At 42.7% G+C, this 27,963-nt stretch overlaps 1 protein-coding gene and 1 pseudogene across 1 annotated transcript; both read left to right on the plus strand.

The window, feature by feature from the left end:
- Positions 1 to 7,801: 7,801 nt before the first annotated feature.
- Positions 7,802 to 9,285, plus strand: LOC147432827 (uncharacterized; annotated as a pseudogene).
- Positions 9,286 to 17,920: 8,635 nt separating this feature from the next.
- Positions 17,921 to 24,426, plus strand: LOC147432828 (peroxisomal fatty acid beta-oxidation multifunctional protein AIM1-like). The gene is made up of 17 exons (XM_086491653.1): positions 17,921 to 18,039; positions 18,189 to 18,288; positions 18,375 to 18,446; positions 18,633 to 18,695; positions 19,669 to 19,725; positions 19,805 to 19,872; positions 19,958 to 20,039; positions 20,133 to 20,188; positions 20,269 to 20,571; positions 20,938 to 21,024; positions 21,267 to 21,441; positions 21,528 to 21,649; positions 21,796 to 21,962; positions 22,127 to 22,466; positions 22,810 to 22,958; positions 23,044 to 23,167; positions 24,047 to 24,426. The coding sequence occupies exons 1-17, from the start codon at positions 17,989 to 17,991 to the stop codon at positions 24,080 to 24,082; spliced, it is 2,052 nt and encodes a 683-aa protein (XP_086347779.1). The 5' UTR covers positions 17,921 to 17,988; the 3' UTR covers positions 24,083 to 24,426.
- Positions 24,427 to 27,963: the final 3,537 nt, after the last annotated feature.

Genomic DNA, 27,963 nt, shown 5'->3' on the forward strand with positions numbered 1-27,963 from the left:
CTTTAGTTTCTTACACACACACACACATTTCTCTCTCTCTCTCTCTCTCTCTTTGATTTCCTACACACACATTTCTCTCTCTCTCTCTCTCTCTCTCTCTCTCTCTCTCCCCCCTTCCTTCTCCTCTACACACACACACACACGTTTCTCTCTCTCTCTCTCTCTCTCTCTCTCTCTCTCTCTCTCTCTCTCTCTCTTTCCTACACACATACACACACCTCTCTCTCTCTCTCTGTCTTGCTCTCTCTCTTTCCTACACACACACACACGATGTAGCTTGAGAGAGAGAGAGAGGGGGGGGGGGGGGGGGGGGGGGGGGGGGGGGGGGGGGGAGAGATCAATAATACATGTGTTGCAGGTTTCCAAAGGCCAGATCTGTGTGCGCGCTCGAGGCGAAACTGATCGTCTACGCGCGAATTTGGTTTTTTTTCCCCAATTTTTTTGCGTCGATATACACGTGGAAATACGCGTGGAAATACTCGACTTTCGACAGGCATTGCCACGTGTATTACCACATCTGTATCGACACGTATATCGATGAGCGATATGCCGTCGAAATGTTCCTAGAAAGATACGGTACGTCAAAATATGGTGCATCGAAAAACGCGTAACATGTTGTAGTGTTAATTAAATACCACTCACTTCATGCACCAAAAAAATTAAACAATTTTTAAAAATAAAAAATTTATTCAAAAAATAAAAAATTATTTAAAAATATTTCCTTTTTCATTAGCAACAAGTGATGAAATCACGAGGCTTGCCTAAATATGTCCATCTACATCAAAGTTATTATATATAATAGATGACTCATGAGTCTCCTTTTCATGATTCAATGTGCAGATGTGAGTAGGTATGTAAGATTTTAATAAAATAGGAGGAGGGAATGAGATGGGCACTATATCAAATAGGGGACTTTGTTTGCATACACTCCCCCTCCCCTTTCTCTCTCGGTACACATACAAAGCACACTCTTCATATAGCTATTTGAAGGGGGCTTTAAACTCCAAATTCCCTTCAACCACATCCTCGAGGGACATATATGGAAACCTAGAACCATAGTAGCCAAGCAACCCTTCAAGGACAAGCCTACGTTCCATAGACCTCCAAACAAGACTTATTATGTTCTTATTATAACAAACCAAACAATTTACTCCTACAAAAAATAGGCCAAGATTTCCTTATGAAGGCTTGGCAAGGGGTCCTATTCAAATGCACACCCATCCCTTGTATTGGATACCAAAAACACAATATTATCACCATTGGTCAATTTGGAGTTCGTAGTGGTTTAAGTCGAGTTGGAGGAGGATGTCAAAGATCTATAAATGTGGTGCTCAAAGGAGGTGGACGACGGTTGTTTAGCCTTGTTGGGAAGCACAAGGTTGTTGCAAGCAACCTTGTGCTTGATGCAAGCAACACTAAAGGGCACACGAGGATGATGGAGGTGTTGTTGAGGTAGAGTTTGGAGATGGAGCTATGGTTTTGCAGTAGTGGAGAGCTTGAGAGAAACAGCACAAAAACGAAAGTATTGTCAAGGGAAAATGGTTGAGCGTTGATTGATGGCACAACACAAAGTGGCATAGATGGGTTGTTGCCTCATCTACGGCGCAAGGAAATCTACTTCACGTAGCATGTGAACATTCACATTGATTCTCAAAGCGCTTGCCTATTTATGCCAGTAGGTCACATGCAAACTTTTCCAACTTCATTCGATGCAAATGGGTTTTCTAGAGGTTGTTGCATGGGGGAGAGAGAGATTATACTGTCCTCATCTCTTGGTGTTTAGAGGTTTGATCTAGATATAGGGCCTCCCTCTCCCTCTCCCTCTCCCTCTCATTCTCATCAGATCTCTCTCTCTCTCTCTCTCTCTCTCTCTCTCTCTCTCTCTCTCTCTCTCTCTCTCAGCTCAACTCAGCTTAGGATGCCAATCGATCAGTGATCTCTTCTCTCTCTCTCTCTCTCTCTCTCTCTCTCTCTCATCAACACTCCCTTGCCTCCTCAAGATGATTGGAAATAGTGCGTTGGCACCCTCATAGCCCAAGGCATAGTGCACCTCTTTCCTCCTTTCAAACAATAGGGCCTCTATGACCTCTGTGTTATGTTGCCAACACCTCACCATCGTCTCCAACGTCCCTTCGAGTGTTAGAACACCTGCACACCACCTTTGTCCTCCTTCCTAATAGTAGGGCCTTGACCTAGCTAGCAGTTGAAAGGGCATGGGGACTGAACATGTTAATCTCCACCCAGCCATGCCCTATATAGGCCCTTGGCCTGCTAAATATAGGGACCCTGTTGACTGCATGTCCATCCTGGCCCTTGGCCGTGATTGGTCCTACCCTTGTCCTGACATTACTCCCCCCTTGGAGAAGCGTTTTCGTCCGCGAAAACACAAGTGATGGTATCTTCATAAGAACACTAATTTCTTCTACCGTAACATCCCTCATGGATCCAACGGTTCATTTGAGTGGAACCCGGTTCAGTAGGAGGTTCAATGAAACTAAGAGTAGCATCTTGATTTTCTACATTGTTGTTCATTTGTAACCATCTGATGGTACCGGTTCCTGTCCAAACATGGTGTGTAGACTCCATTTAGAACGCTCATGAGCATGGTAAACGAGTTTATCACAACAAAGATGTACCAAAAAGAGTACTTCTTGTCACTTTCCATGAAAGTAACTTGCTTACATAACTCATCAGTCAAGTTTAAGTCCTTGACTTGTTCCCAATTTTCATCATCAGTAAAAAACCCCACCCTAACGAGTGTTCAAGGTTGAGAACCTGACTTATTCATGAAGAGACTACCTAGTCGCAACATGCGTTAACTGATAGTAAGTAAACTCCAAGAAGAGCAATAAATGCTTATTAATTGGATTGCTTGGTGCTAACGTACGCACTTTGCATATCCTTTTAGCCCAAGGTTACACTTTGTAATTTGCCAATCCCCTTGGATACTGATAATACTGAGGTGTGTTTCCCCCACGGTTTATAGACAGTCTTCCCAGATGACTGGTAAACAAGGAATCACAATAGCGTATAACATTGTTGAGGAATCAACAATGTCCGGAATAACCGTTGTGGTTAACTTGAAAAATCCACAAACACCCAAACCGAGCCATGACCTCTATTGGTGATTAGTAGACCCAAAAGTAATCTCATAGAGATAGTGCACATAGAGTGCAAAATGCTTCATAAGCAACAACCTGAGGAATATGCATGTTGTTCCAAATCAGCCTTTGCTAAACACTAGGGCCCATGAAACCTAGTGTGCATGCATTTAGCAAGAAACAGATCCGAACATGTATATCCATGGTGATCTTTGCCAATACTTATGGCAAATGTGATGCGCGTAGCACACAAAAAAAAAGAATGTAAATAGTTCTTAAAAGAAACTAAATACTTCCAGTTGCAATCTTTTGCAAGCCTTGTTGAAACGTCTGAATGGCAATAGAAGGTAAAACATTGATCACTTCTAGGTACAGACTCGTTAGGGTGGGGTTGTTTATTGATGATGAAAATTTGGAACAAGTCAAGGACTTAAACTTGGCTAACCTGGTCGTTGTTGCTACAACCAGTTGTCATGAAATTTGGAAGGAAAAACTCATTCCAAAATGGCTTATAGCCATATCTGCACAGACGCCGTCATATATCCTATACACCCGTCTGGTACATAATGAAATAACCTGCAATATGAAATAACCCGCAAACACATTTCCTATTCCTTCCCAATTTTGGATGCTTAAAGTAGATGCCAAACGGGATAAGCCACAATGCAAGATCCCTAAATTGAAGCCTTGCTTCACCAAAATTTGTTAGTTATAATAGCCAACTGATGCGGCTATTGACATATAGAGAGCATGAGAAAAAGAATCGACGTTATTGAACAATTTCAATTGGAATGAACTAATACTGTGTGGCAAACATTCGCTAGCAGCTACTGGAAATAGTGACAAGGAGTCTTCCATGCCGAGCAACTTGCCCCCTGCATCAAGTCGAGCAACATGATATGCTAATTTCCTTGAGAGTCCAAAACACTACCAATTGTCTATGGAGTGGCATCAAATTTGAGCACTGAGAAACCGTGCTCATTAAGTACACCTTGGACTACACAAGCCTTGCTCATTAACACCCTTGTACGGAGCCTTTCTCCCGTAGAATACAAGCCGCATGCCACCCGTATCTGGCCTTTATTATCAATCTGCATAAACGATGATTGAAAACAACAGATGAACAAATAAAAGAAGTTACTTGGATTTCATGCTTGTTGGAGCTTGGTACTTGCCCCAACTTTTTCAAAGTTTCTCGGACTAGCCTTGCAGTCGTACCCCCATCTATTGAGTTGTCCAGAGATGTCCTACTTCCACAAAGCTTCCAGATTTTCCATGCATCTGCTGCGGAGATGTCCTACTTCCGCAAAGCTTCCAAATTTTCCATGCTTCTACTGCTTCCCTTGAACTCAATGTTGAGTACATCACTACTGCTTTCCTCTAATGCAAATTCTTTTCTCCTTGAGAGATCGAGAAGCCCTTGCATGAAGCATTGAGGAAAGTCTGCATGCTATTGCAAAATTTTGAGATGCAAGTTCAGATGGTCGTCGACACCACGCACCCTACATGCGCTCCATGTCGGCACTTTGCAAGCTTCCCATGTTCAACTGCTATAGCTGTGGGATAGGCCCCTTAAGGCCTTTGCCACCCTTTTGACTATGGGCGGACACCAAATGGGGGGGGGGGGGGGAAAAGCAAGGAAGCATCGATGGCGGGCTCTGTCTCTGCAGCGCCGTCGAGAGAGGGACATAGCATATTGCCTGTTGCCTCCCGATCTTTGGCCAGGTGACGAGTTTTTCTCCCATGGTCTCTACAACCTCGTAGATAGAAGCTGCAGGTAATTTCTTTGAGGTCGGCTCTTGACCTCCCCTTCGACAAGGGCTACTGCCCACGGTGCCAACTCCTTGGCAAGCTTGCCTGCACACGGACTTTGACTCCGGGATCCTCTTGCTTAGGGCGCCTGTCCATGGCCCCCTTGGTTGCTCCTCCCTCCAAGGAATCTTTCCCACCCGTCTCCATGGAAGTCTGCGCGAGAGAGAGAGAGAGAGAGAGAGAGAGAGAGAGAGAGAGAGAGAGAGAGAGAGAGAGAGAGAGAGAGAGAGAGAGAGAGAGAGAGAGAGAGAGAGAGAGAGAGAGAGAGAGAGAGAGCATGCAAAGCCTTGCAAAAGCATGCCAAGCTCCCCCTTCCTCCATAGTCCCCTCCTCCACCTCGCTCTGATACTAGTGAAAGGGCATGGGGACTGAACATGCTAATCTCCACCCAGCCATTCCCTATATAGGCCCTTGGCCTACTAAATATAGGGACCCCCTTGACTGCATGTCCATCCTGGCCCTTGGCCGTGACTGGTCCTACCCTTGTCCTAACAGTAGTCATCGTCCTCTACCCACCACACACTGGTTTCCACTAATTTAGCACTGAACAATGTGGTTTGCAACTCTTTTTGGATATGTGGCGACCACACTGGGCTGTTGTTCATCGCCCAACAACTCATGTATGTACTCAACATGATACTTGACTAAAAAGGAATGACCAAGGGTGGCAAAGTGGCCTTCTTTTGTACTTAGAAGCTCAAGATTTGTGAAGCTCCCAATTACCAATCAGCAGGTGACTGTGCCAAAAAGGAACGTGTGTGTGTGTGTGTGTGTGGCCCAGTAGCATGCTGCAAGTCTCAATGATGTGCACCGCTCATGAAAATAAGGAATGAAGGAGACAATGGGGAATCAGGATTCACCGAGACTACGGCTTTGATCAAGTGAACAACTCTACTTGGGCTTGATGTTCTACAACTTCACATTGAGAGGCGTAAGAGGAGTGGGAGGAATGGTGAGATAAGGAGGTGTTCTAGGGGATGGAATTAGGCCCTTGGTAGCGCCAAGTGGAGAGGTCGACTAGTACAAGTTCCCCGCCATGAAGTGGCACAACTCCTCTGCAAAGATGAGACAAGATTATGCCATGTGGGTGGGGATGGCATCATACAATTGTCCAACTCCAAGATAAATAGAGGTGCCCACTTGTGGGGTGGGACACCCTCCTCACTATATGGCATGGGCGGTTCAAGTGGGATCAATGACATGATTCACATGGGCCGTAGATCTGCACCCGAATTTACAAGACGAGGCTGCCCGAATTTACTTATTTTCCAAAGAGTGGAATATTGGGCCTGATTTGAATACAGAGCGAGGGTGGGGCGGAGTTAACCTGCACGCAGGGCGAGAGAGGCTGAGTGAGAGGGCGCGCGCTGCTGAATCCGGGCCTGCTACATGAGGAGGGGAAGGGTGCGCGCTGTTGAATCCGGGAATGCTACGTGTGATAGTGAAGGCCACGAGCTGGGGTGCTGCCATTTCCACGAGCCGTGGTGCTTCGAGCCATGATGGCCGAATTTACAAGCATGGGCAGGGTTTTGAAGCTATGTCCGTTCTACACCTTATCACATTGAAGCCTCTCTCTCTCTCTCTCTCTCTCTCTCTCTCTCTCTCTCTCTCTCTCTCTCTCTCACACACACACACACACACACACACACACACACACACACACACACGCGTGCTACAATCGGGTCGTACGTCCGTCAGTCAAAGGTTCGAGGGAGATACGCACATGCCAATCTTTCAATCGATGCTCGATCGTTGTTGGCGTTGAAGATGAATGACATGCCCGAATTGCGCTTTTGAACTAGGTACATTGGCCATACTTCTCCTTTGTGTTTGTGCATATCTTTTGTTCTTAATGATGTTCTTAGCTATTTTCGTTCATATCTTGTATTGTAGATTAGGAGGGATCATATGCAATGGCAAAAAAGAGAGATAAGACGAGAGACGCATGTGGGAAGCGTCATGGCAAAGGGGTCAATGGAGCTTCATCTAGCAGAGAAGCTTGTGCCCAAAACAAGGGTCATTTATTGATAATGGTAAGCTCTACATTTGATGAATGTAGAGAGAGAGAGAGAGAGAGAGAGAGAGAGAGAGCACGTTGTCTTGCATAGGTGTCCCCTTATTACATTGAGGATGTTAGAGGTAAAGATGGTATCCTTGTGCGTTATTGTTGTGTAACGGAGGATTGTCCACAATGGGGTAAAGCATGGGAAAAAGTGTCGAAATCATTCGACATATCCAAGAGAAGCATGGCCTCACAATCGACATTCCTCATAGAGCCATAGGAAGACCCAAGGATAACCAATGCATCCCATTGCCAATCGAATCACAGTCTCATGGACAAGCAAAAACACGATTTCAAAGCATCGAAACGCGTGTGAAGCTCGCAGGACAAAAACATCGAAAAGATTTAGAAGATAGGGCAGATAGGAGATGGATTTTTAGTTCTCTTAATGACAAAATGCCTTACGAGGAATGGAGAGTGCAATATCTAGAAGAAGAAATGGCGGAGTGGGAGAAAGGCATGCCGAAGCGGATTGCCAAAATGCAAGAAAGGATTGCAAAAGGATACAATGAAATGGTATAACACTATTTTGTTTTTTTCTTTGGTTATTTTTCGTTTCATGTCTTGTACTACGCACCTTTAGAACGATGATTTTACTAACTTGCTGACGTTCACAACACCGAAAATAGTCAAGAAAGTATAAAGGGGTTGAAGAAGATTATAAAGAGGAGGGCTCTAGTGACCAAGAAAAAAACAACGATGGCTCCATGGATTCGGACAATGTCATTACTCCGGTATGATGCGCATTGTTTTAACAAATACGTCAAATCACGGTGTTTTTTATCAATTATATATGAGATCATTGCATTGTTTTGTTATAGTTGCTATGTATGAGCAATATTTGCTCGCCAACAAAGGCTTCACAAAAAGTCATGGGTGGTTGTGACAAGCCACCGGAGAGGGTGGAAAAGGTAATGCTCGAGCTTGTAATTTACTTTGAAAACATGCCTTTTTGTTTATTTTAACATCCTCAATGGAGGTCATAAAATAGTTAAAAGTTCGAAAGATGGGTGAGAGTAAGATACATATCGATGTTTCTTCTCCGTCGCCGTCCATGGGGCTTTCACCCGCAAAAAATACAAGGTTTGAAACTAGAATTAATCTCAAAATTGATTTGCTGTCTTCTTTGAATACGGTTATTATGAGCATGATATTCGCATAGGTCATCTACGAAAAAGATTGTCCATTTATTCCGAGTTGTATGGGCTCGAGGTTCACTACGATTCAAATCTTGCAAGGAACATAGCAACAAAAAAAGCTTCTTCTGGTACTATGGATCTATTTGTATTGTGAGACCTCTCTTACATATCTATTTCTATATATTTCACAGGGTTACTTTGTTTTTGAAGTGTAATTGGGGCTTTTGTTTACGTTAGATGGTTTGAGGACACTCTTGATGACAAGGCTTTACATCAAGTGTGGTTTGTTGATACCTTGTGGTATTCATTTATGCAAACCACTCCTACTTAAAGAGCGATTCGTAATTACTATGGTCGAGTTGATCTTTCTACACGAGTGTTTACATTATTTCCTGTTGTTGACGAGTAAGTCATTTTTGATTGCTTCTCCAAGCTTATTTCCGTTTTGGTATTGGGCTTTCTACGCAATGTTATACAATTTTTATTGGTTCTAGGGATCATTGGACATTAGTTTTGTTCTTCAATTGCCACTTGTGCCTGATTAGACATCTACCAAAGGACAAGAGCGCAATTCTCTTCATTGACTCGCTCTCATTACGCTCAGTCAATCGATACATCTCGCCTGTCAAGAGGTATGATGCAGATGACCTTGTTTTATGTATTGAGCTCATCTTATGTTTATTCATGGCTTCTCGTACGTTGTTTTTTTTTTTTGCGAGCGTAGAGTTTTGCTTTTTCAGCTTATGCGACACATCCGCAACTAAGAATGGAGCTTAGTCACCCCGAGGATTGTCACGTGCAAACAATGGTAGTAAGCAATGTGGTTATATTTGAATTATGCCAAGAATAATGCTTTTGATTATGTTTCAAATAGCTTGATGTAGATGTCCACACAATCAAACACCAAAGATTGCGGGTTTTATATTATGTTCGTCATAAAGCTTTTACTTGTGGCTATCATGGATGGCATGCCATAACAAAACCCGGTAATATTGTCATGCTAATGATGTTTACAATTAACTATGTCTAGTATGAATGTCCTTGTACTAAAACATTGCCTTGCTTGCAGTTCACGAAAACTTGGTTTGCACACGAGCAAGTGGAGGCAATGAAGAGCGCATTTGGTTCTTGGGCTCAAGAAAGTAATGTGGACAACACATCGTCAATGTAGTGATGTTTTGAACATAGTGATCTTTGCTATCAAAATTTTTGGTATTTTGAACATAGTGATCTTTGCTATCACGATTTTTGGTATTTCGAACATCGTGATCTTTGCTATCACAATTTTTTGTAACCACCTTTACTCTCTATGCAGACATGGTTATGGTTGTGGTTATGTCGGTTTGGTTATGGTTTATGCCGGTTTGGTTATGGTTATTGTTATGACGGTGTGTTTATGGTTATGGTTATGCCGATTTCTTTATGGTTATGCTTATTTCGGTTTGGTTATGGTTATAGTTATGCCGGTTTGTTTATGGTTTATATTGGTTTGGCTATGGTTATGGTTATGCCGGTTTCTTTATGGTTATGCTCATTTCGGGTTGGTTATGGTTATGGTTATGCCGATTTGTTTATGGTTTATACCGGTTTTGTTATGGTTATGGTTATACCAGTTTGTTTATGGTTTATACCGATTTGATTATGGTTATGGTTATGCCAGTGTGGTTATGGTTATGGTTATGCCGATTTAGGGTTGGTTTATGCTGGTGTGTTTATGGTTATGGTTATGCCGGTTTGGTTATGGTCATGGTATATGCCGGTTTGGTTATGGTTATGGTTATGCCAGTTTATGGACGGTTATGGTTATGCCGGTTTGTTTATGGTTATGGTTATATCAGTTTGTTTATGGTTTATGCCGGTTTAGTTATGGTTCCAAGCTATGGACGGTTATGGTTATGCCAGTGTGTTTATGGTTATGGTTATGTCAGTTTGTTTATGGTTTATGCCGGTTTGGTTATGGTTAGGGTTATGCCGGTTTGTTTATGGTTTATACCAGTTTGGTTATGGTTATGGTTGTGCCGGTTTGTTTATGGTTTATACCGGTGTGGTTATGGTTATGGTTGTGCCGGCTTTTTTATGGTTTATGGCTTATTTCGGTTTGGTTATGGTTATGGTTATGCTGGAGTGGTTACGATTTAGTCAGTTTCTTCATGGTTATGCTAATGGTTTATGCCGGTTTAGGATATGGTTGTGGTTACGGCGGTTTTGGTTATGGGTTGGATGCTTTTTTTTTTTTTTGTAAATTCGGGTATGATGGTTGTAAATTCGGGTTGTAAGCAAGGTACATTTTGTTTTTTTTGTAAATTCGGGTATTTTGGGTCGTAAATTCGGGCTGTAAACAAGATGCATTCTGTTTTTTTTGTAAATTCGGGTTGAATGGGTTGTGAATTTGAGAAGGGGAGCACTAAATCATATGGTAAAGACATATATAACATCTACACCAAATAGAACCTATTCTGCATCATTAAGGTGACAAGGGTCAACATATAATTACACAAAATATTGTCACTAAAATGAATACTTCTACATAAGCTCCAATTGGATTGATGGGTTTTGTGTGTACATCAACAAAAGTCTCATTGAAGAGGCTTGGGCTCTAAACATGCCTCCTTCTAAGGGGACAAGGATAAATGTGCGATCAGCATCAAGAGCGTCCGCATGTTCGCATGATAAGATGGTTGCACGGAAGCTCCTTGTGTCATCACAAACTTGGACGTGCTGTCCAACTAAACTTTCTACATTTTGTATTCCGCTGTGGCGTGTTGATAAAGGGAGTAATGCATTACATGTATGGCAGGAAGAGGTACTATCAGGGTCCACCAAAAGAGTTTTTGTACAACAATGCGAACAAAAAATTTGTGGACGCTCATCAAATTGGATGCGGTTGCGACCACGTTGATGCTTTCTTCTAAGTTTTCCAATTTGGCGGGTGGGCTTGCTTGGTTGGGTAAGATCCAACACTTGAGCTTCCAATTGTCCCAAGCTTGGCCTTCCATGTCCAAGGCGTGTTTGCGTTACGTGCTCTTGGACCTGGAGGATACCTCCTCTTGCCGGCAAATTGATCTCCTTTGGACTGACTAATGATCTAATAGACTCTCTTGCAACCCCCACTTGATGCACCATAGTCTCCATCTCTTTAACACTCCTACATGATAGGTCTTGCTCTATTGAGAGAATTAAGTCCTTGGAGTTCTTGGATACCCTTGGCCACTTCTTCTTCGATGTTAGACTTGTTGCAATCATCATGTTGGGCCCCTTCCATCATTTCATGTGCCTTGTCCACAATCGGTAGAATGGAACTCAGGTGTTGGAAATGGTGTGTGACAATCAATCGTACACCGTAAAGATGTTTAGATTCTGAGGAGGACCAATCAGGACAATCACAATAGTTAGCTTGCAAGCTAACATTGTACCATTGAGTGGGTATACTAGAGCTTTGCAACTTAAATTATAAGAGGATTTCATTGACAACTTGAAGGCTAGAGGTGTCAAGTGCATGTCTTTGCAAAATCCTTTCCCCTTCTCGTAGCTTGTTGGTGTGCTTATGTGAGGAGCCTTGAACTCCGAACCATCCGAAATCAACTGCATATACAACAAGCATGGTCGTGCAACTTGAATACACAAATGTCAATAAAAATTAATGAACATAAGATGGAGCAAACCTATTTCTTGTTTTTGCATGAAGAACTTCAACAATGTACCACCCATGCGGGCCCCACTCTTTGAATCACCAAAGAGTGCATGTATAAGGTCCACTATGGATCGGTTTATACGCGCCTCGAGAAGAGTGTATTTGATGTACTTCCATAAGCGCTCCACTAGGTTTGTAGTGTCAACATTTCAATGGGGAAAGAGCCTTCCAAACTTAGGCCACCGCACTCTCCACGCGCAAAAGCGTCCACACCACCCATTGGTGACATATCGCACCACGTTAGGGTCCATGTAGAGCTCACGTTTAACCTCCTTGGAAACTTGGGGGAGAAGATTATCGACCCATGCCTTCTTTGCATGGAACCAACATAAAATGATATGACATGCAATTTGGCAAGAGGATCCTTCCAATGTTGTCTTCCAACAAAAAGGATCTTCATTGACTACTTTGAGAGATGCCTCCAACTCTTGCGGTGACTTATCAATGGCCAAAGCGTTGGGTCGGATGTTACCCATTCTTGAAAGCACTGTTCGTAGAGTAATCTCCAAGGCAATAAAGTCATGATGTCATCCCGCATCTTGGGTGCACAACATAAGCCATATAGGGATCCCTTGGCCAAGTTGATTCGGTAGCACGGCTGCAAATAGACCGTATACATTTGTCTTGAAAGTGCTATCTATTGCCCAAGAGTTGTTTCTAAAAAAGCGCTTAGCCATATCTAACATCCAATCATCTTGAAATACTACAATAAATGGCTTATCCTTTGGCTCTTTTGCGTTTGGATTGCAGTATGGTTGAAAGTATACAACCTAGAAGCATGACAAGTGCCAAATTTTCAAATAAGAACTTGTTAGCACCATCATGCTTTCAAGAGAGAGTTTCCAACCTTATGTTGTTTTTGTAATGCAATAACTTCTCCATACATGGTTGTCCAATCATCATTAAGGATCCCCCTGCAAAAAAATGTTGTGGTTAAAAAGACACTACACCGCATTAGTGTTGGAATTAGGGTTGCAGAGAAACACACACAGCTTGGAGAAGACGAAGGAAGCTCAAGGCACACAATAGAGAGTGTGTTACTTAGTGTGCAATGAACGATAGATAGCCCTAGAGTGATGGGCGTATATACAATGCACAGGGGAAAAAACCTCCTAAAGAGGGGAAAAATGCCCCGGCGGTCCTAGTGTGTTCACACACATCACTACCACATGTATATGGTAACAAATCCCCCCTGGAGTGATGCGGTGAACGAGAGCTGGCACATGAGTAAAGGGAACTGCCATGCCCTGAGGACAGGATCAGTCCACAAAGGGGAGTAAGCCCAAAGCTTTGCGGAAAGCTTCAAGCTTCTCACGAGACAATGCCTTTGTGAAAAGATCTGCAAGGTTGTCCTGTGTTGGCACATAAGCCAAGCTGATCTCTCTTGCTGAGAGCCTCTCCCTGACATAGTGGTAATGCACCTCAATGTGCTTTGTGCGAGCATGAAAAACTGGGTTCCTCGCAACTGCCAATGCGCTCTGACTGTCAGTGTAGATAGTGTTGGCAGTGTCCTATCCAACACCCAAATCAACCATAAGGCGTTTGAGCCATACACACTTAACCGTAGCTGTGAAGACTGCCCTGTACTCAGCCTCACAACTTGAAGTGGCCACAGTAGGTTGCTTCTTGCTCAACCATGATATACATGAACTGCCAAGCATGTAACAAAAACCACTTGTGGACACTCGCGTGTCAAAACAACCAGCCCAATCTGAGTCCGAAAAAGCATGTAAGTCTGGCGGCAATGATCCCCCCTTGGGATAAAACAAGCCAAGATGTAAAGTGCCACTAAGGTAGCGGAAAATCCTCTTGACAGCCTGCCAATGCTTAGACCCTGGGCTATGCATAAATCTGCTGACCTGTGAGACTGCAAACTGAATATCCGGCCTCGTGTTGCATACATAAATGAGGCAGCCAACAACAGTTTGGTAAAGAGTGACATCATCAGGATCACCAACATCATGTAGACTCAACTTCAAACCTGTTTCCATGGGAGTGGCAATAGGTTTGCAATCCTCAAGTCCAAACTTACATAGCAATGTCTCTATGTAACTTTTCTAACACAAGGCAATACCACCATCACACTGCTTAAACTGTATACCCAAATAATGATGCAGCAACCCCAAATATTTCATCTTGAAAGTAGCATTCAAATCAGCCTTAAATTCAGCAATATGTCTCTTGTTTGGTCCAGTGATCAGCAAATCATCAACATAAAGAACCACAATGAGAAGTACATCACCCTCACGCTTTACATACAATGTGCTTTCTGTTGGACTATTACGAAAGCCTTGTTTAACCAAATGAGTGTCAGCTTTCTCATACCAAGCACGAGGAGATTGCTTCAACCCATACAAAGCCTTGTTACATTTGCACACTTTGTCCTCTTGTCCTTTTATGACAAAACCGCGAGGCTGCGTTACATAAACTTCCTCAAATATGTCACCATTCAAGAAAGCAGTAACAATGTCTGATTGATGTACATCCCAACCAAAATGAGCTGCCAATGCACATAGAAAACGCACAGTAGTCATACGACAAGTGGGAGCAAAAGTCTCTTCATGATCTATGCCTTTTTGCTGTGCATAACCCTTTGCAACAAGTCGAGCCTTATGGCGATCGATCTCACCATCCGGCTTGCGTTTCAACTTGTAAACCCACTTCGTACCAATGGCCTTTTTGCCAGGAGGCAAATCACATAAAGTCCATGTGTCATTTTCTATAAGTGCATCATATTCTGATTGCATGGCAGCCATCCAATTTTTTGAATTTTGTGCTTCATCAAAAGTCAGAGGCTCCTCAACATCATGTAAGCTAGACACAGCCAAAGCATAACAATATGATGCATAAGATGCATGGCGAGAGCCTGAAAGGAGACTGTGTTGCTGATGTTGATGCAGAATGGGCGTTTAGCGCAAAGTGCACTTACAATCTTGCTGTCCATGATGCATGCTTGTCAGTCAACAATGGCTGCATTTGTAGTGGAACCAGCATTTGCAGTGGAACCACCCTCTTTCTTCTTAGCCTCTTTGGCCTTCAACTTAGGACACTACTTGATCAAGTGATCATTGGCTTTACAATAATGGCAATGCATCTTATTTTTGCCCTTATCACCAGAATTGCCAGACGAAGTGCTGCCAGCAGAAGCATTAGGAACATAATTTTTGCCACTCGCAGCAGAACCATAAGAAGTGGCTGCATTACTGTTACCACCCTTTCTTTGAGAAGCAATAAAAGCATGTTCAACTGCACGCTACCTAGTCCTGTTTTTTCTGAAAAGTGACTCTTGCAACAACAATGTGCATAATGCATCAAACTTGACAACTTCAGGATTTCCTTGGGTCATAAGCCTCCAAGTACTAGCAAAAGTCTGGTAGGAATCTGGTAAGGCATCAAGAACAGTCTACACAAGGGAACTATCTGAAATGACTTCACCTGCAGAAATAAGCTGCTCATTGATATCGTTGACACTAGCAAGGACATCCTTAACATCCCAACGAGCTTGTTCTGCTATAGGCAAAACAACTCTAACAGCCGCAATCCTTGCAACAAGACCTGCAACATCCTCAACATCGCCTACATCCTCAGAACCAGGATGTACATCAATGCCCTGCACAATGTTCCAGACACCCTTTGACACAAGAACATGTTGCATCATATAAGCCCGCATAGGGTAGTTGTCCCCATCCAACCTGTTCTCAGCAGCAAACATCTTGAACACATCTGTGTTGTTGTTGTCAGCCATGGTAAATGCTGCACCTAATGTGAAAACTACCCGAAAATAGGAGAAACGGAGCGGGAATAACTTTTGCTATATAGCACAAACTGTAGAAGACTATAAGGCACCTGTTATGCAGAAAACAGCAGTGACAAAAATTCTGCACAAAATGACGAAATAGCCTGTGCAGTACTGCATGTAGTGGAAACGGAGGCCGAAATGAGCCCAAATCAAAATTCTGAGCAGACCGAGCTCTTCGAGCAATCCCAAAAAAAAATGCGACCTGCGAACGCTCGCCAAAGCTCACTGAAATCGGAGAAAGTGAGCAGGCGTGTGCTGGAGCAGCTGGCGACTAAGCCCGAGAGGACGTGACCTGCTCTGATACCAATTGTTGGAATTAGGGTTGCAAAGAAACACACACAACTTGGAGAAGACGAAGGAAGATGAAGGCACACAATAGAGAGTGTGTTACTTAGTGTGCAATGGAAAGATAGATAGCCCTAGAGTGATGGGCGTATATACAATGCACGGGGGAAAACACCTCCTAAAGAGGGAAAAAATGCCCCGGCGGTCCTAGTGTGTTCACACACATCACTACCACATGTATATGGTAACAATTAGAAAAACAAACAAGGTATACCACATGATACCTTCAATGCGTTTTTGAAATGATAGAAGTTGAACCTCCCTTGGTATCATAAAAAAGCGGTAGATAGTGCGATCAAGCATAGAAGCATTCTCCATGTGATAATTTTCTTTTGAGATTGACATTTGAGCAACATGTCGAGAACTTCCAATATCAAGTAAATCATGTTTGCAACACTCTAGAACAAGCGGATGAACTGGAAGGTGGTAGAGGTCACTCCTACTTCCTGGAACATGGCCATCATGAATGGGATGAATGTATATAGTGACCTCATCTCCATCTGTAGCCATTTGTACTTGCACTTTGAATGGACATCCACACTTCTTTGATGTTCTCAATCTTCGTATTTTTCCGCTGCGTTCTGGCTCCCCACCCCTATGACACAAGTAATCAATTGTAATACTTGATAGGCGATGTTTCCTTGTTGATCGTGCCATAATCAACTTTGCTTTGTGCTCAACCATAAGATACTCTAGTTGCACATCCACATCGGCCCTTGTTGTATGTATTTCGTACGATGGAGTATTGTTTAGGTCAAAGGATCGTTGAGGAGCAACATTAACTTTCCTTTGACGGCCACATCCACATGACAATACATATTCTTTGATGTAGGACATGGGGATCCCACCACGCTTGACATCAATACACCAAGTTGACCTCAAGGTATCAAGTGTAGATGTTAGATCCTTATGAATAGCACTGCCTTCCTTGCAATGTGCTTCTCTAACAATATATTCCCAATCCTCAACACATGGAATCCTCAAGAGTGGATGTGACTTGAGACATAGAACATCATGTCTTAAGCACATCATGTCCTTCATTTGTCGCCATTTCTTTACATCAAGCAACCCTTTAGAATCACAAGACTTTAGTGTATCCAAAGATAATGAGACCATTAATGCATATGCATCTTTAGTAAACGCAAAATACCTTGAAGACATGTGTAGGGCCATGTTATGTGATGTATTGCTCTGCACATTGGATTGGTTGATATCCAAGGCAGTGGGAGTTGTATGACATACCCCATCTTCATCATCACTCGAACTACTAGATGAGCTCTCTTCTCTTTCATAATCATTGTTGTCTTCACTTTCAATGTACCACTCCATGGTGTTGCAAGAGGGGGGGAAGGGTAAAAAGGGGAGAGAGATATAAGAAGACACACAAGGCGCAGAAATATGGTGTCAAAACGTCCCAAATTGGCCATAAACCGTTTACCCGAATTTACCAATTTTTCCAAATTTACAAAAACGTCCGAATTTACTGACGCAATATCTCTCTACGAATTGACACATGACATGTGGTCTTGAAAAACTCTAAGTCTTTAAGTAGTCATGAATGTAGATATATTCTTTTCTTGTGTTTTGAAGCTACTTTTACATATCTTTGTCCTACTCCAATTCCCACAACCGATTTTATTCCGTAAGCATTAATGAGCGCCGTTGTCACTTGAATTTACCACTTTTCTCGAATTTACAAAATACCACCGCGCCTTAATCGACGGTCTTGGATAAAAGATCAGGCCTAGAACCTCTTCTAGCCATTGATCCCATTTGAAGAGGCCCGTGTCAAATAGTGATGAGGGTGGGACACGCTCATTCTTGGTCTTATTTTGGGCACATCACAATATAGTCAATAAATTTCTAATCGAGTGCTTGGCACATAGTCCTTATCAATTTACCTATGCTTGGCACATAGTAAACCGAGCTTTATTCGCAAGTGGAACAAAACTGTAACTTTGTTTCTCCGTCGAGAAGTTGTCGTCTCGTGGGAATCTTTTGCTCATCGCGTATTTTATTATTCTCTTTTTCAATCCTGCATGAGTCGAAGCTCGGTAGAGCGGGAGACAGGGAGACTTAACTCTTTGAAGGTATTCTCTCTCTCTCTCTCTCTCTCTCTCTCTCTCACACACACACACACACACACACACACACACACACACACACACACACATAGAGAGAGAGAGAGAGAGAGAGAGAGAGAGAGAGAGAGAGGCTTACACTTTGCTGGTGCTCTCAGGCTATGGCTTCCTCATCTGCTGTTGAAATGTATTTGCGCAAAGATGGGGTAGCAGTCATTTCCATTCAAAACCCACCTAAAAACACTTTAAACAATAGTGGTAAGAGCAGGTCTGACGATTGAGCTGGAAGGCAAAAAAAAGTGTTGACGTTTGTATATACGTCTTCTTATCATGGATTCGCGCAGTTATGTCAGGACTGCAAAAGCACTTCAGAGAGGCCCAGACGAGAGCCGATGTGAACGCCATTGTGCTAACAGGTTCAATTCTATTCTCATCTTTTCAAGAAAAGACACTGTGAATATTTTTGGCAATGGCTAAATATTGGGGCGCTTGCACCGTGAGATTTAAGCAAATCCCAGTTTTTTGCACATGGGGCGCTTGCTCTTGTGTTGGTGCATGCACCTTGAGAGAATTTATTAACGCATCATTGCCTGCTGATGCAGGTTCCCATCAAAATTTCTCATTTGGGGTTGACATCACTTTGTTTCAGTATATTCAAAAGAAAGGTAAAAGATGATTTTTAAAGCTGCCAAGCTTAATAAGAGGTGAGGGTGCATGCCTACACAGGCTGTTCATGCATGTCAAAGAACAGGAAGTGCAATAACAATTTCAAGCATGTAATATAAAAGCATTTATATGCATAATTTGAGAGACAGACACTTGTTGACACAGTATTGGGGACCAGAAGATGGGCTGGTCCCTACCCTGAATAGTAATCTCTAATAATAAAGGGAGTCTGTTTACAAAAACATAATTCAGGAAAAGAGGCCCGGAGTTTTCTCTCTGTGTGTATTGTCTGATACGCTCATGGATTTTACTCAAATGCACATGCACACACTTTCCGGAAGTTGTACTAAGTAAAGTGTTTTTTCCCTCATTGAGCACATTTTTTTTATCCATTTGGGAGGAGCATCGTAGGACATGTCCCCATGGTCCATCTGTTACGCTATCTATAGGTGCAGGACCATGGAGCACAGATGGGAGGCGCTGATAGGGTAGTAAAGCACACTACGGGTGCGATGGTTCAAGTGTGGAGTCTACACAGGATCTGAGGAGGCCTAGACGGCCACAAGGGTGTGTAGCCCAGTATACCATGGACTTGTGCATGCTCGACCAGTATCTGGCCAAGTGTGGATGGACAAGTCTATATTCAGGGGACACTCCGCTAGTGTCCGTCCACACTTGGTCCGTGCTCCTCCGCTAGAGAGCTCCTTGGTAGAGAGCACACTATGAGAGGCTAGGACGCCTGCAAATGACCATTGGTAAGTGGCATTTGCCTGATTGTGTCATGGCTAATGTTTGGAGCAACATGTATGTACTCATTGGTCTTCTTAATATGTCCACCCATTTGCATGCCATGATGCATTGTTTTCAGTTCAAGTAGAACTCTGTCAGCTGCCCCTATAGTCAGCATGTTTCTGTAGAACAATTTTGTTAAATATGCATTCTGATTCAAGGACGGGCATTTGAACTAGGCAGGTTCTGACAGAGACGTCCAATTTGTACCTGCCATTCCATTCATGAGCATGATAGAAGGTAGACAATAATAATCTTCTAGTAGTAACACTTCTTTTTTCTGTAATGTGCATGAGTTGCTTCACAAAACAATATGCAGATGGCCCAAAACCAGTGGTTGCGGCCCTAGAAGGGTATGCAATAGGTGCAGCCCTCGAGATGACCTTGGTATGTATGTATGGAAGCTCATAATTCAGAGAGGATAGTTCAGTTTTTAATGGTGCTTGTTGCGTATGATGTATAATGTGCTCAGGCCTGCCATGCCCGACTTGGTAGCTCAAATGCAAAGTTCAGTATCCCAGATTTTTACAATGGCATAATCCCTGGCTTGGGAGGTTAATCTCTAATGACTATGGTTTAATACATATGCTCACACATGAGTTTCAGCTCTGACTTCTTGAAGGGTTTCTATGTTTTGGATCATCTAGGTACTCAAAGGTTGCCAAGATTGATGGGACTGCAAAAAACATTGGAATTCTTCTGGGTATTGTTCAGTGTGTCAAATGTCCCATCTTCAAAATTAGAGATAAATACGAAAGGAAAGTTCTGACTGTTGCATTGTAGATGACAAAACCTTGGACGGCCACGGAAGCCCTTGAAGCTGGGATGATTGATGGAATTATAGAAAATGGACAAGTTGTTGAGGCGGCATGTGACCTTGCGCTTAATATTTTTCTCGGGAAAGTGCCTTGGCACAAGAGCTTAGAGAGAGTTGATAGATTAGAAAGCTTTGGTGAAGCACTTAATATCCTTCGAAGGGCAAGGATGCAAGCGAAGAGAGACCATCCAAACCTTATGCATCCCCTGATATGCATCGATGTCATGGAGGAGGGTGTCTTGAAAGGTGGACTTGCAGGTGCCATGCTGGTGTGTTTCGTGCCCACATATTGACATGTTCCTGCTTGTGTCAATCACACAATGTAGTTGTTACTAGGACAGGCATTTAGCTGGCTTTAGTGTATACGTCTTTGTATGCATGCAGCCCATGTATGTGTATGTATGCATACGCATGCACAGATGTCAGTGTGCATGCGTATGGCAATGTATATATGTGCACGTATTCATAAGTGAATGTGAATGCTTGTGTGCGGCCATGGAGGCAGGCATCGGATGCATTCACATAGGTATTTAGAATTTGTGCTGTATATCTTTAGGCAACTTATCTCTTTAAGGCTTGTTTTTTTCCTTTTTCCAGTACTAACATAGAAATGAGTTTTTTTTTAATGTTTTCAGGAAGAGAAGTTCAGCCATGCACTTGTGAATACGCCGATAGCCAAAGGTTTAATGCATGTGTTTTTTGCAAGGCGCTCAGTGTCAAAGGCAAATATGTCGATGTCTTATGTTGCTAGCAAAAATTATCAACTTGGCCTCAACAATGTTGGAGAAATACCTAAAATGACCTATGTTGACCCTCTAAAGTTCCCATATTTGACTCATCAGGGCCAAAATAGGGATCTTTAAAGCACTAAGGTCATTGAAGGAGAATTTCACAATATTTTAAGGCCAAATTGATAATTTCCACCAATATATTTCTGTAAAACGCCATCTTTTGTGTGCGACAGATACGAGGCATCACTCATGATGTAATGACACCTCGAAAGATGAGCTGTGTTGCGGTTGTGGGCTGTGACATAGCAGGGGCATCAATCGCAACAAGTTTCCTTCTTCACAAGCTCCGAACAATAGTGAAGGCCAACAACGATGATGACCTGCAAAAGATAATTAGTTTTATTAAGAGTAAGCAAGGGCTTTCCATTCAACAGAATTACGTGGAACTTGGTCCATTTGGAGAGGCTCACACCATCTATCGCTTATTTTTCCAGAGAATATCGAAAAATGCGAGGCCCAAAGGATGATCTCTCATAAGCAAGGTGGAAAGCTGGCTGGTTTATTAAGTGGCACAACAGACTACAAGGAACTTCATGCTGCTGATTTGATTGTCGAGGTAAATGAATGCCCTACTTTTAAGGCTGTTAAGAAGTGATATGAGTTGTAGATCTTAATGAATGCCTTACATTAGGCCTGATAGGTAGTCACATTAGAGTTGTTAAGAGGGTATGTGATGTCCTTTGTGCATGTCCAAGTAACCAGGCTATGGAGGAGGACCCACAAGGCCAGCGCGAAAAGGTGCTAAGAATACTTGCAAACATCTCGAAACCAAATAGTATCTTGGTCACCAACTCCTCGTTGGTCAAGCTCAGTGCTCTCTCCATTGCCCAACCTTTACATAGTCACATCTTTGGGGTGCACTTCATGAGGTAGTCCTCTTTCAAGCCCTTTTTACTTTGCTTCTACCCTTAAACCCAACCCCCCCCACCCCTCTCCCCCCAAGAAGGACCCGTATCATGTTGTGGAGAGGGATGTTACATTAATCCTTTTGTAGCCTTTCCCTAACCATGTGCTTGATGATAATACTCTGCAGCTCTGCATATGACAATGAACTTGTTGAAGTATCATTCTTGGAGGGTACGTTGCCCCAGGCAGTATTAGATGTATTTGCACTTTTGAAATCCATGAACAAGGTACCAGTCACACTCAAATGCTCCCCGGGCCTCATAGTGGATCGGCTTCTTCACGTTCTATCCTTGAGCAGACTGCTCTTGATAGACATTGGAGTAGACAAGGGCCGCATTCATGTCCTTCTCAAGGACTTTGGGATGGACATGAACCTGCTCCAATTCAAAGTGATTGAGGATGATGCATTACTGGCAAAAAGTATGACCTTTACAGAGGGAAATGCTATATTGTCAGAGCATCAGAAGGTAGAGAAAATGTGGTCTGAGCTTGTGCAATTTCAAGGGTTTCTACAATTTCTTAGAGGGAGTGTGTGTGCATAAATATCAGCACTTGTGTATGTATGATATGGACGGTGTACCTACAGCATGTGTGGGATATGGATCTATGGATGCATGCATGTACAGTACTATATAGGTGGGTTGGTGTGTGTGTGCGCGTGAGTCTGACATTGCATACATTTGCACATGTCTTCATGTATGTTTTGTGCGTACACACAGGAACATACATATGCATGCATTCATGTATGTACGAACTTACACAGGTCTTGTATGAATGTAAAGTTCATCAAGGTTTTTGGTTTCTATGTAGCTACCATCATTGTTGGATGACGATGTCTTGGACATGCTTCTCTTCCCGGTTGTGAATGAAGCATTTTGGATTCTTCACGAGGAGGTTGCAGGCTCTGCTGAGCACATTGACATATGCTCGGTGCTTGGGTTGGGGTTTCCTAGCTACAGGTGTGCAGGCAGCTCTCTCATGGTTCCTGCTATATTTCTAATGTGTATATGTGCATGTTTCCTTACTTGGGTGGTTCACATGCAGAGGTGGTATCCTCTTTTGGGCGCGTATGGTTGGCATGGACTACATATTCTCACAGCTCTCACTATGGTCCAACCAGTACAAGGGCTTCCTTAAACCACTTCTTGAGCAGGATAAATCAGCTCAGGTATTATGTAGAACTGATAAAAAATGCCATATTTAATCTTACATAAAGCTAAATGATAGCCATGTGTGCACTTGCATAGAGTCAACGACACTTGATGTCATGGTCGATAGAGCAAAGAGGCATTCATATTGTAGAGTACACAATTACACAAGAGATTATACAAATAAAAGTGGACTACACTTCATTAAGATGAGCTAGAGAATGTGTGTACAAGGCGGCACCTTATATAGGGCAAGAGAGTGTAGTACAAGTGTGTAAGAGTCCAAAGGACCTTCAAATCAACCCCTAACATATGGGTCGATGATACATACTGACACGCTTACTGTATTTGCGATGAGTACCCTTCTGTCACACTTGAAAGGTCAATGATTGCCATGCATGTACTTTGCACTGTTGCACTTCAAATGAGTCCATTACAACTAATGCATACCTTTTCACTTGCTGGACTTACGATGGGTATGTGTCTATCATGCATCTAAAAGTTAATAATAGCCATGCATACAATTGCATGTGTGTGGAGTAAAAGCTCATCGAACAAGTCAGTCGCCATGGCTAGCTTGTAGTTGAGATGTTCACCATAGAGAGTGCCGGTGACTCTTGTTGATAGGTGCAGGCTGAGTGATCCACTTAGTATGCCTCTATCATGATGGAAGCCACATTATAGGGGCATATTCATGTGCAAAATCACGAACCTTAATGAAACACTATTGCACGGTACGGAAGCAGGGGCATACTGGCCTTAATCGGGGAGCAATAGAAATACTTGAATGGGCAATATGTGGACCATTGCAGCTTGCAAGTCCTTGTTGAACTACCATCTTTCGTCGGTCGACAATAACAACTTTCTCTTGACTTGGTTTTATGTGCTTGTTGAAACAGTTTGAAGTTAGAAGAAAGTTTCCGGCACGGCTATAGCTGCATATACAAGTACATAGATGTACAAGGAAAGCTAAACCTTAAAGGACATGAACAACACGCTTCTACTCTACTGGTTGGCAAAAGTGATTACAACACACATGTATAGCATAAACTAGAGAGGTGGAATTGTATGTGCCTGCCTATAAGTAATGTAGGAGATAAATTCATTGCAATTGATGTAATTTGTCGCCCACAAAATCTCTCTCTCTCTCTCTCTTTAGGCATGGGGCGTAAAAATCTTCTGGGGGGGGAGCTGTGAGAGTGCTTTCTACCAGGTCCTCCCATAGATGATAGACATTTTCATCGTATGTATGGTTTTGATCTCATAAGACAAACTGGAGATGCTAATCTCTCTCTCTCTCTCTCTCTCTCTCTCTCTCTCTCTCTCTCACACACACACACACACACACACACACACACACACACACACGAGGCAAAAAAAAAGGAAAGAGATTTGAGCTGTGTTTTCCCTTTTGAAAAAAAAGCTTCCCTAGAGTTGAGAACACAAAAATCAAAATGGAGACAAGGTGAAGGCTAATGTTGGCATTTTTAAAAAACAAAAAAAGTGAAAAAAAAAAACTCAAATGAGACCTAAAAGATTCATACTACCCTTAAAAAATGTACACTATTTTTATGAAACCAAGTATACTACTTAATGAAGTAAAAATTACCAGCTTTCTGAAAGACTCTCTTAGTGCCCCCTACTCTTTGCTCCCTTTGCACTCAAGGCTCCCACTATGTCATCATCAGCTATGGCGACAGCCTCCTGCTTTTGCCCGGTGCACCAAGCTCACCTCCATCCTTTTTGCTTCAAGCTCGTTTGCTCTTCTCCCTTCTTTCTCACTTCTCACTATTGAAGAGTACTTCCTTGAGGTAAGAAAACTCTCTCAAGATCCCCAAGAAACCGCATCGGAATCTCCACCAACAACTTCTCCTTCTCAAGGTTGTATGTCTCTGGTTATTCTTCTTTGGTATCAAGAAACATGCACATGACCAAGCTTCGAGATCCATCATTGCGTATTTTTTTTGGCATGCACCCCTTCTTCAGGCCCTACAAGCATGGAAAAAATCCCATTGGACTTCCAAAGTGGTGGAGGCGTGCACCATGCAGGCTTATCCAACAAATCTTACATGTCTCCGTTGGAAGCAAAGAGCATGATCATGTAGCCCATGGGGCAGGGCAATGGATGGTCCCCAACCCCTCTATCTACAGAGAAGGCGGTCGCCAAACTTCTCCCAAGTCTTCAATCCGCCCCTCTTTCTAGTATGAGTGGAGTTGCCAAACTTGCCTCTTCACTATCAAGTGTTCATCATGACTATTGTCAGCCCCTTAGGTAATGTCTTGGGTGTCATACCATAACAAGAGTTTAACCTCATGGCACCTTCAAGTTCTGATGGAACTTGACCTCTCGAAAGATCTATAAAGAGTTAGAGAAAGAGAGAGCTTAAGCTCGTGCAAGCACCTACTCACAAAATGGAGATGGGGGCACAAAGCTTCTTCTTCTTCTTCACTACTAAAGATGATGTTAAGTTCTATAAAACACAAGTGAGAAATACAACATAATAAAAACTATGTACAATGGTCAATGTGAAATCGCTAGTGAGTGAGTTAGCATGATAAGTCGCTATGACTCTCGATAGGTAGATCTTGTCAGTGAAGTCTGACCATATTACTGCTAGCAATGACCCTCCTGTCCGCTACCTTGTGCTAGTGATAAATGTAGGCGAGAAGTAATCCAAGCATACCATGTGTAGAGCTTGATATGTGAGCACTCTCCCTCAAGATCAATGCCATTTATCATACTCTAAGTAGAGCTCGAAATTGCCTCAGCTTATCTGCTCCAATTGACTTTGTGAAGACGTAAACAATGTGCTCATCCCTAAGATTGATGTCGCCATCCGATACCTTCTCAATGATGAAGTAGTAGTGTATCTCAGTGTGCTTCGTCCTCACATAAAACACTAGATTCCATGCCAAATTGTATGCTGTCAAGGTTGTCGTAGTAGATGACAACCGACCTATGAACCAAAATGCCCAACTCTTCAAAAGTAGCATCTCTAGCCATGCTACTTCACATGCTGCAATTGCAACACCCCGTACCCAACCTCTTCACTTGACAAAGCAACCATCACGGTGTACCTATAAATATGCACATTTGTGCCAACTTTATAGAAGAGTGCATAATCCAAGATAGCTATTGTAAAGACATGGGTTTCTGATATGCTAAACTCCACCCAACCATTCTTTATATAGCTTCCATATAGAGATCTTTGCATATGCATGCTTGACATGTGTGCTTGTCTACAAGGCCCTTGCTCTCACACTACTCCCTCCCTGGGGAATAGTTTTCCTCTTCGAAAACAAAAGTGAAAACTGTTGCTTAGTCACATTAATGTTCTCCCAAGTGGAACCGTCCTTAGGTTTGGCGTGATAAAAAACTTCGTAAACATCATAGAAATAAAGTCTTTACAAATGACCATGTTGATTGAGAAGATGTAATTATATAATAGTAAATCATAATAGCATAAACACTTCATAAGTGGAATGCCTTGATGCATCTATTAAAGAGAGTAGTAGGCGAAGATTACTGTTGCCCTCAAGCCAATTCAAGAGAAATAATAAAGTCATAGGGTAGTTGGGCGACCCAATTGTACCCCTTTGAAGTGCGCTTTTTTTAATATTAATAGAGAAAACTTGAAATTACAACTCACACACCCCACTCCGTGAGGTGGAGCATCCCAATTGGATAAGTTGGCCAACCCATCATATGGACTAAGGGCTAGTACACTTGCTCTACCCCTCACTTTTAAAATAACAATAACCACTTTCATTGTGTGTGACCATCACACCATGTAGTTCCATTCTCCCATCTTACAAATTAACCCCCTATGTGTGAGGGTTACCTAAGGGGACATGGCTCAACTCAGCTGATCTTGTATTGATTGGATATGCCCAATCAATGAGCTTTATAAGCCTTTATAATTGGACTTGCCTTCCAGTCCACCCCACACCTTGGACTTCAAAGGCATCAAAATCCAGATGTGCTTTTAAAATGCAATGGCCCGCAAAAGAACCTCCATTGACATGCATTGTGCCTGTGTGCTTTGCACTCTCTCTCTCTCTCTCTCTCTCTCTCTCTCTCTCTCTCTCTCTCTCTCTCTCTCTCTCTCTCTCTCTCTCTCTCTCTCTCTCTCTGTGCGCGTGCCTATGTTGTCGTAGGAATTCAATTTCATTGAGTCCATGCCGGAGACAGTAGGGCAGTTGTTACCTGTAAGTATTGCTCAACTTTTTGGATTAGCTTGGGCTTTCTCTTTACCTAGGCCTTTTTCTCAATTGGCAAAGCTTTAGAATATAGGTCTGCTTTAGTTGCCATGACCGCGACACAACACAAATTTACTTCAAAAGAATTCACAATTGATTCGACACGGCTCGACAGAGTTCCGTGCCAAGAGGTATTGGCCCCAAAGATTAACGTCCCTTTCGGTATTTCTTTTTATATTAATCTTCTAGCAAAGTACAACTCTCGGGGGTGTTCTCTCTCTCTCTCACTCTGCGTCCAGATGCTCTGCAGAGGGAGCCCCCTCGAGTTCTTAATAAAGGTTACAAGGGTTGCTAAAAAGCAGAGCCCCAAAAGCTTCAAAATCAAAAGCTTCTTAAAGCAATGCCTCTTAAACTAGAGCTTAAAAAAATAAAGCAAGATTTCTCTTCAAAAATTGCATAGGCTTTTCTTGTTGCTTTTTCCTGGCGTAAAACGCGGAATTCCGTACAACATGTCACGTCAGCAGATTTTCCTGTTTTCCACTGCAAATTGTGGGCCTGCCACGTCAGCATTTTCCAACGGAGATTTCGGGGTTGTCTTTTTGCACCATTCTCTGCT

This window comes from Adiantum capillus-veneris, chromosome 20 (assembly GCF_014529385.1).
Source record: "Adiantum capillus-veneris isolate H3 chromosome 20, ASM1452938v2, whole genome shotgun sequence".
NCBI classification, from domain to species: domain Eukaryota; kingdom Viridiplantae; phylum Streptophyta; class Polypodiopsida; order Polypodiales; family Pteridaceae; genus Adiantum; species Adiantum capillus-veneris.

Excerpts from the sequence above, each read along its gene's own strand:
- LOC147432828 (XM_086491653.1), top strand. The coding sequence starts at position 17,989 with ATGAGTCGAAGCTCGGTAGAGCGGGAGACAGGGAGACTTAACTCTTTG. Across the intron at positions 21,650-21,795 it reads CTGCTGATTTGATTGTCGAG|GCTATGGAGGAGGACCCACA; the intron begins GTAAATGAATGC and ends CCAAGTAACCAG. Across the intron at positions 23,168-24,046 it reads AGCAGGATAAATCAGCTCAG|TTTGAAGTTAGAAGAAAGTT; the intron begins GTATTATGTAGA and ends TTGTTGAAACAG.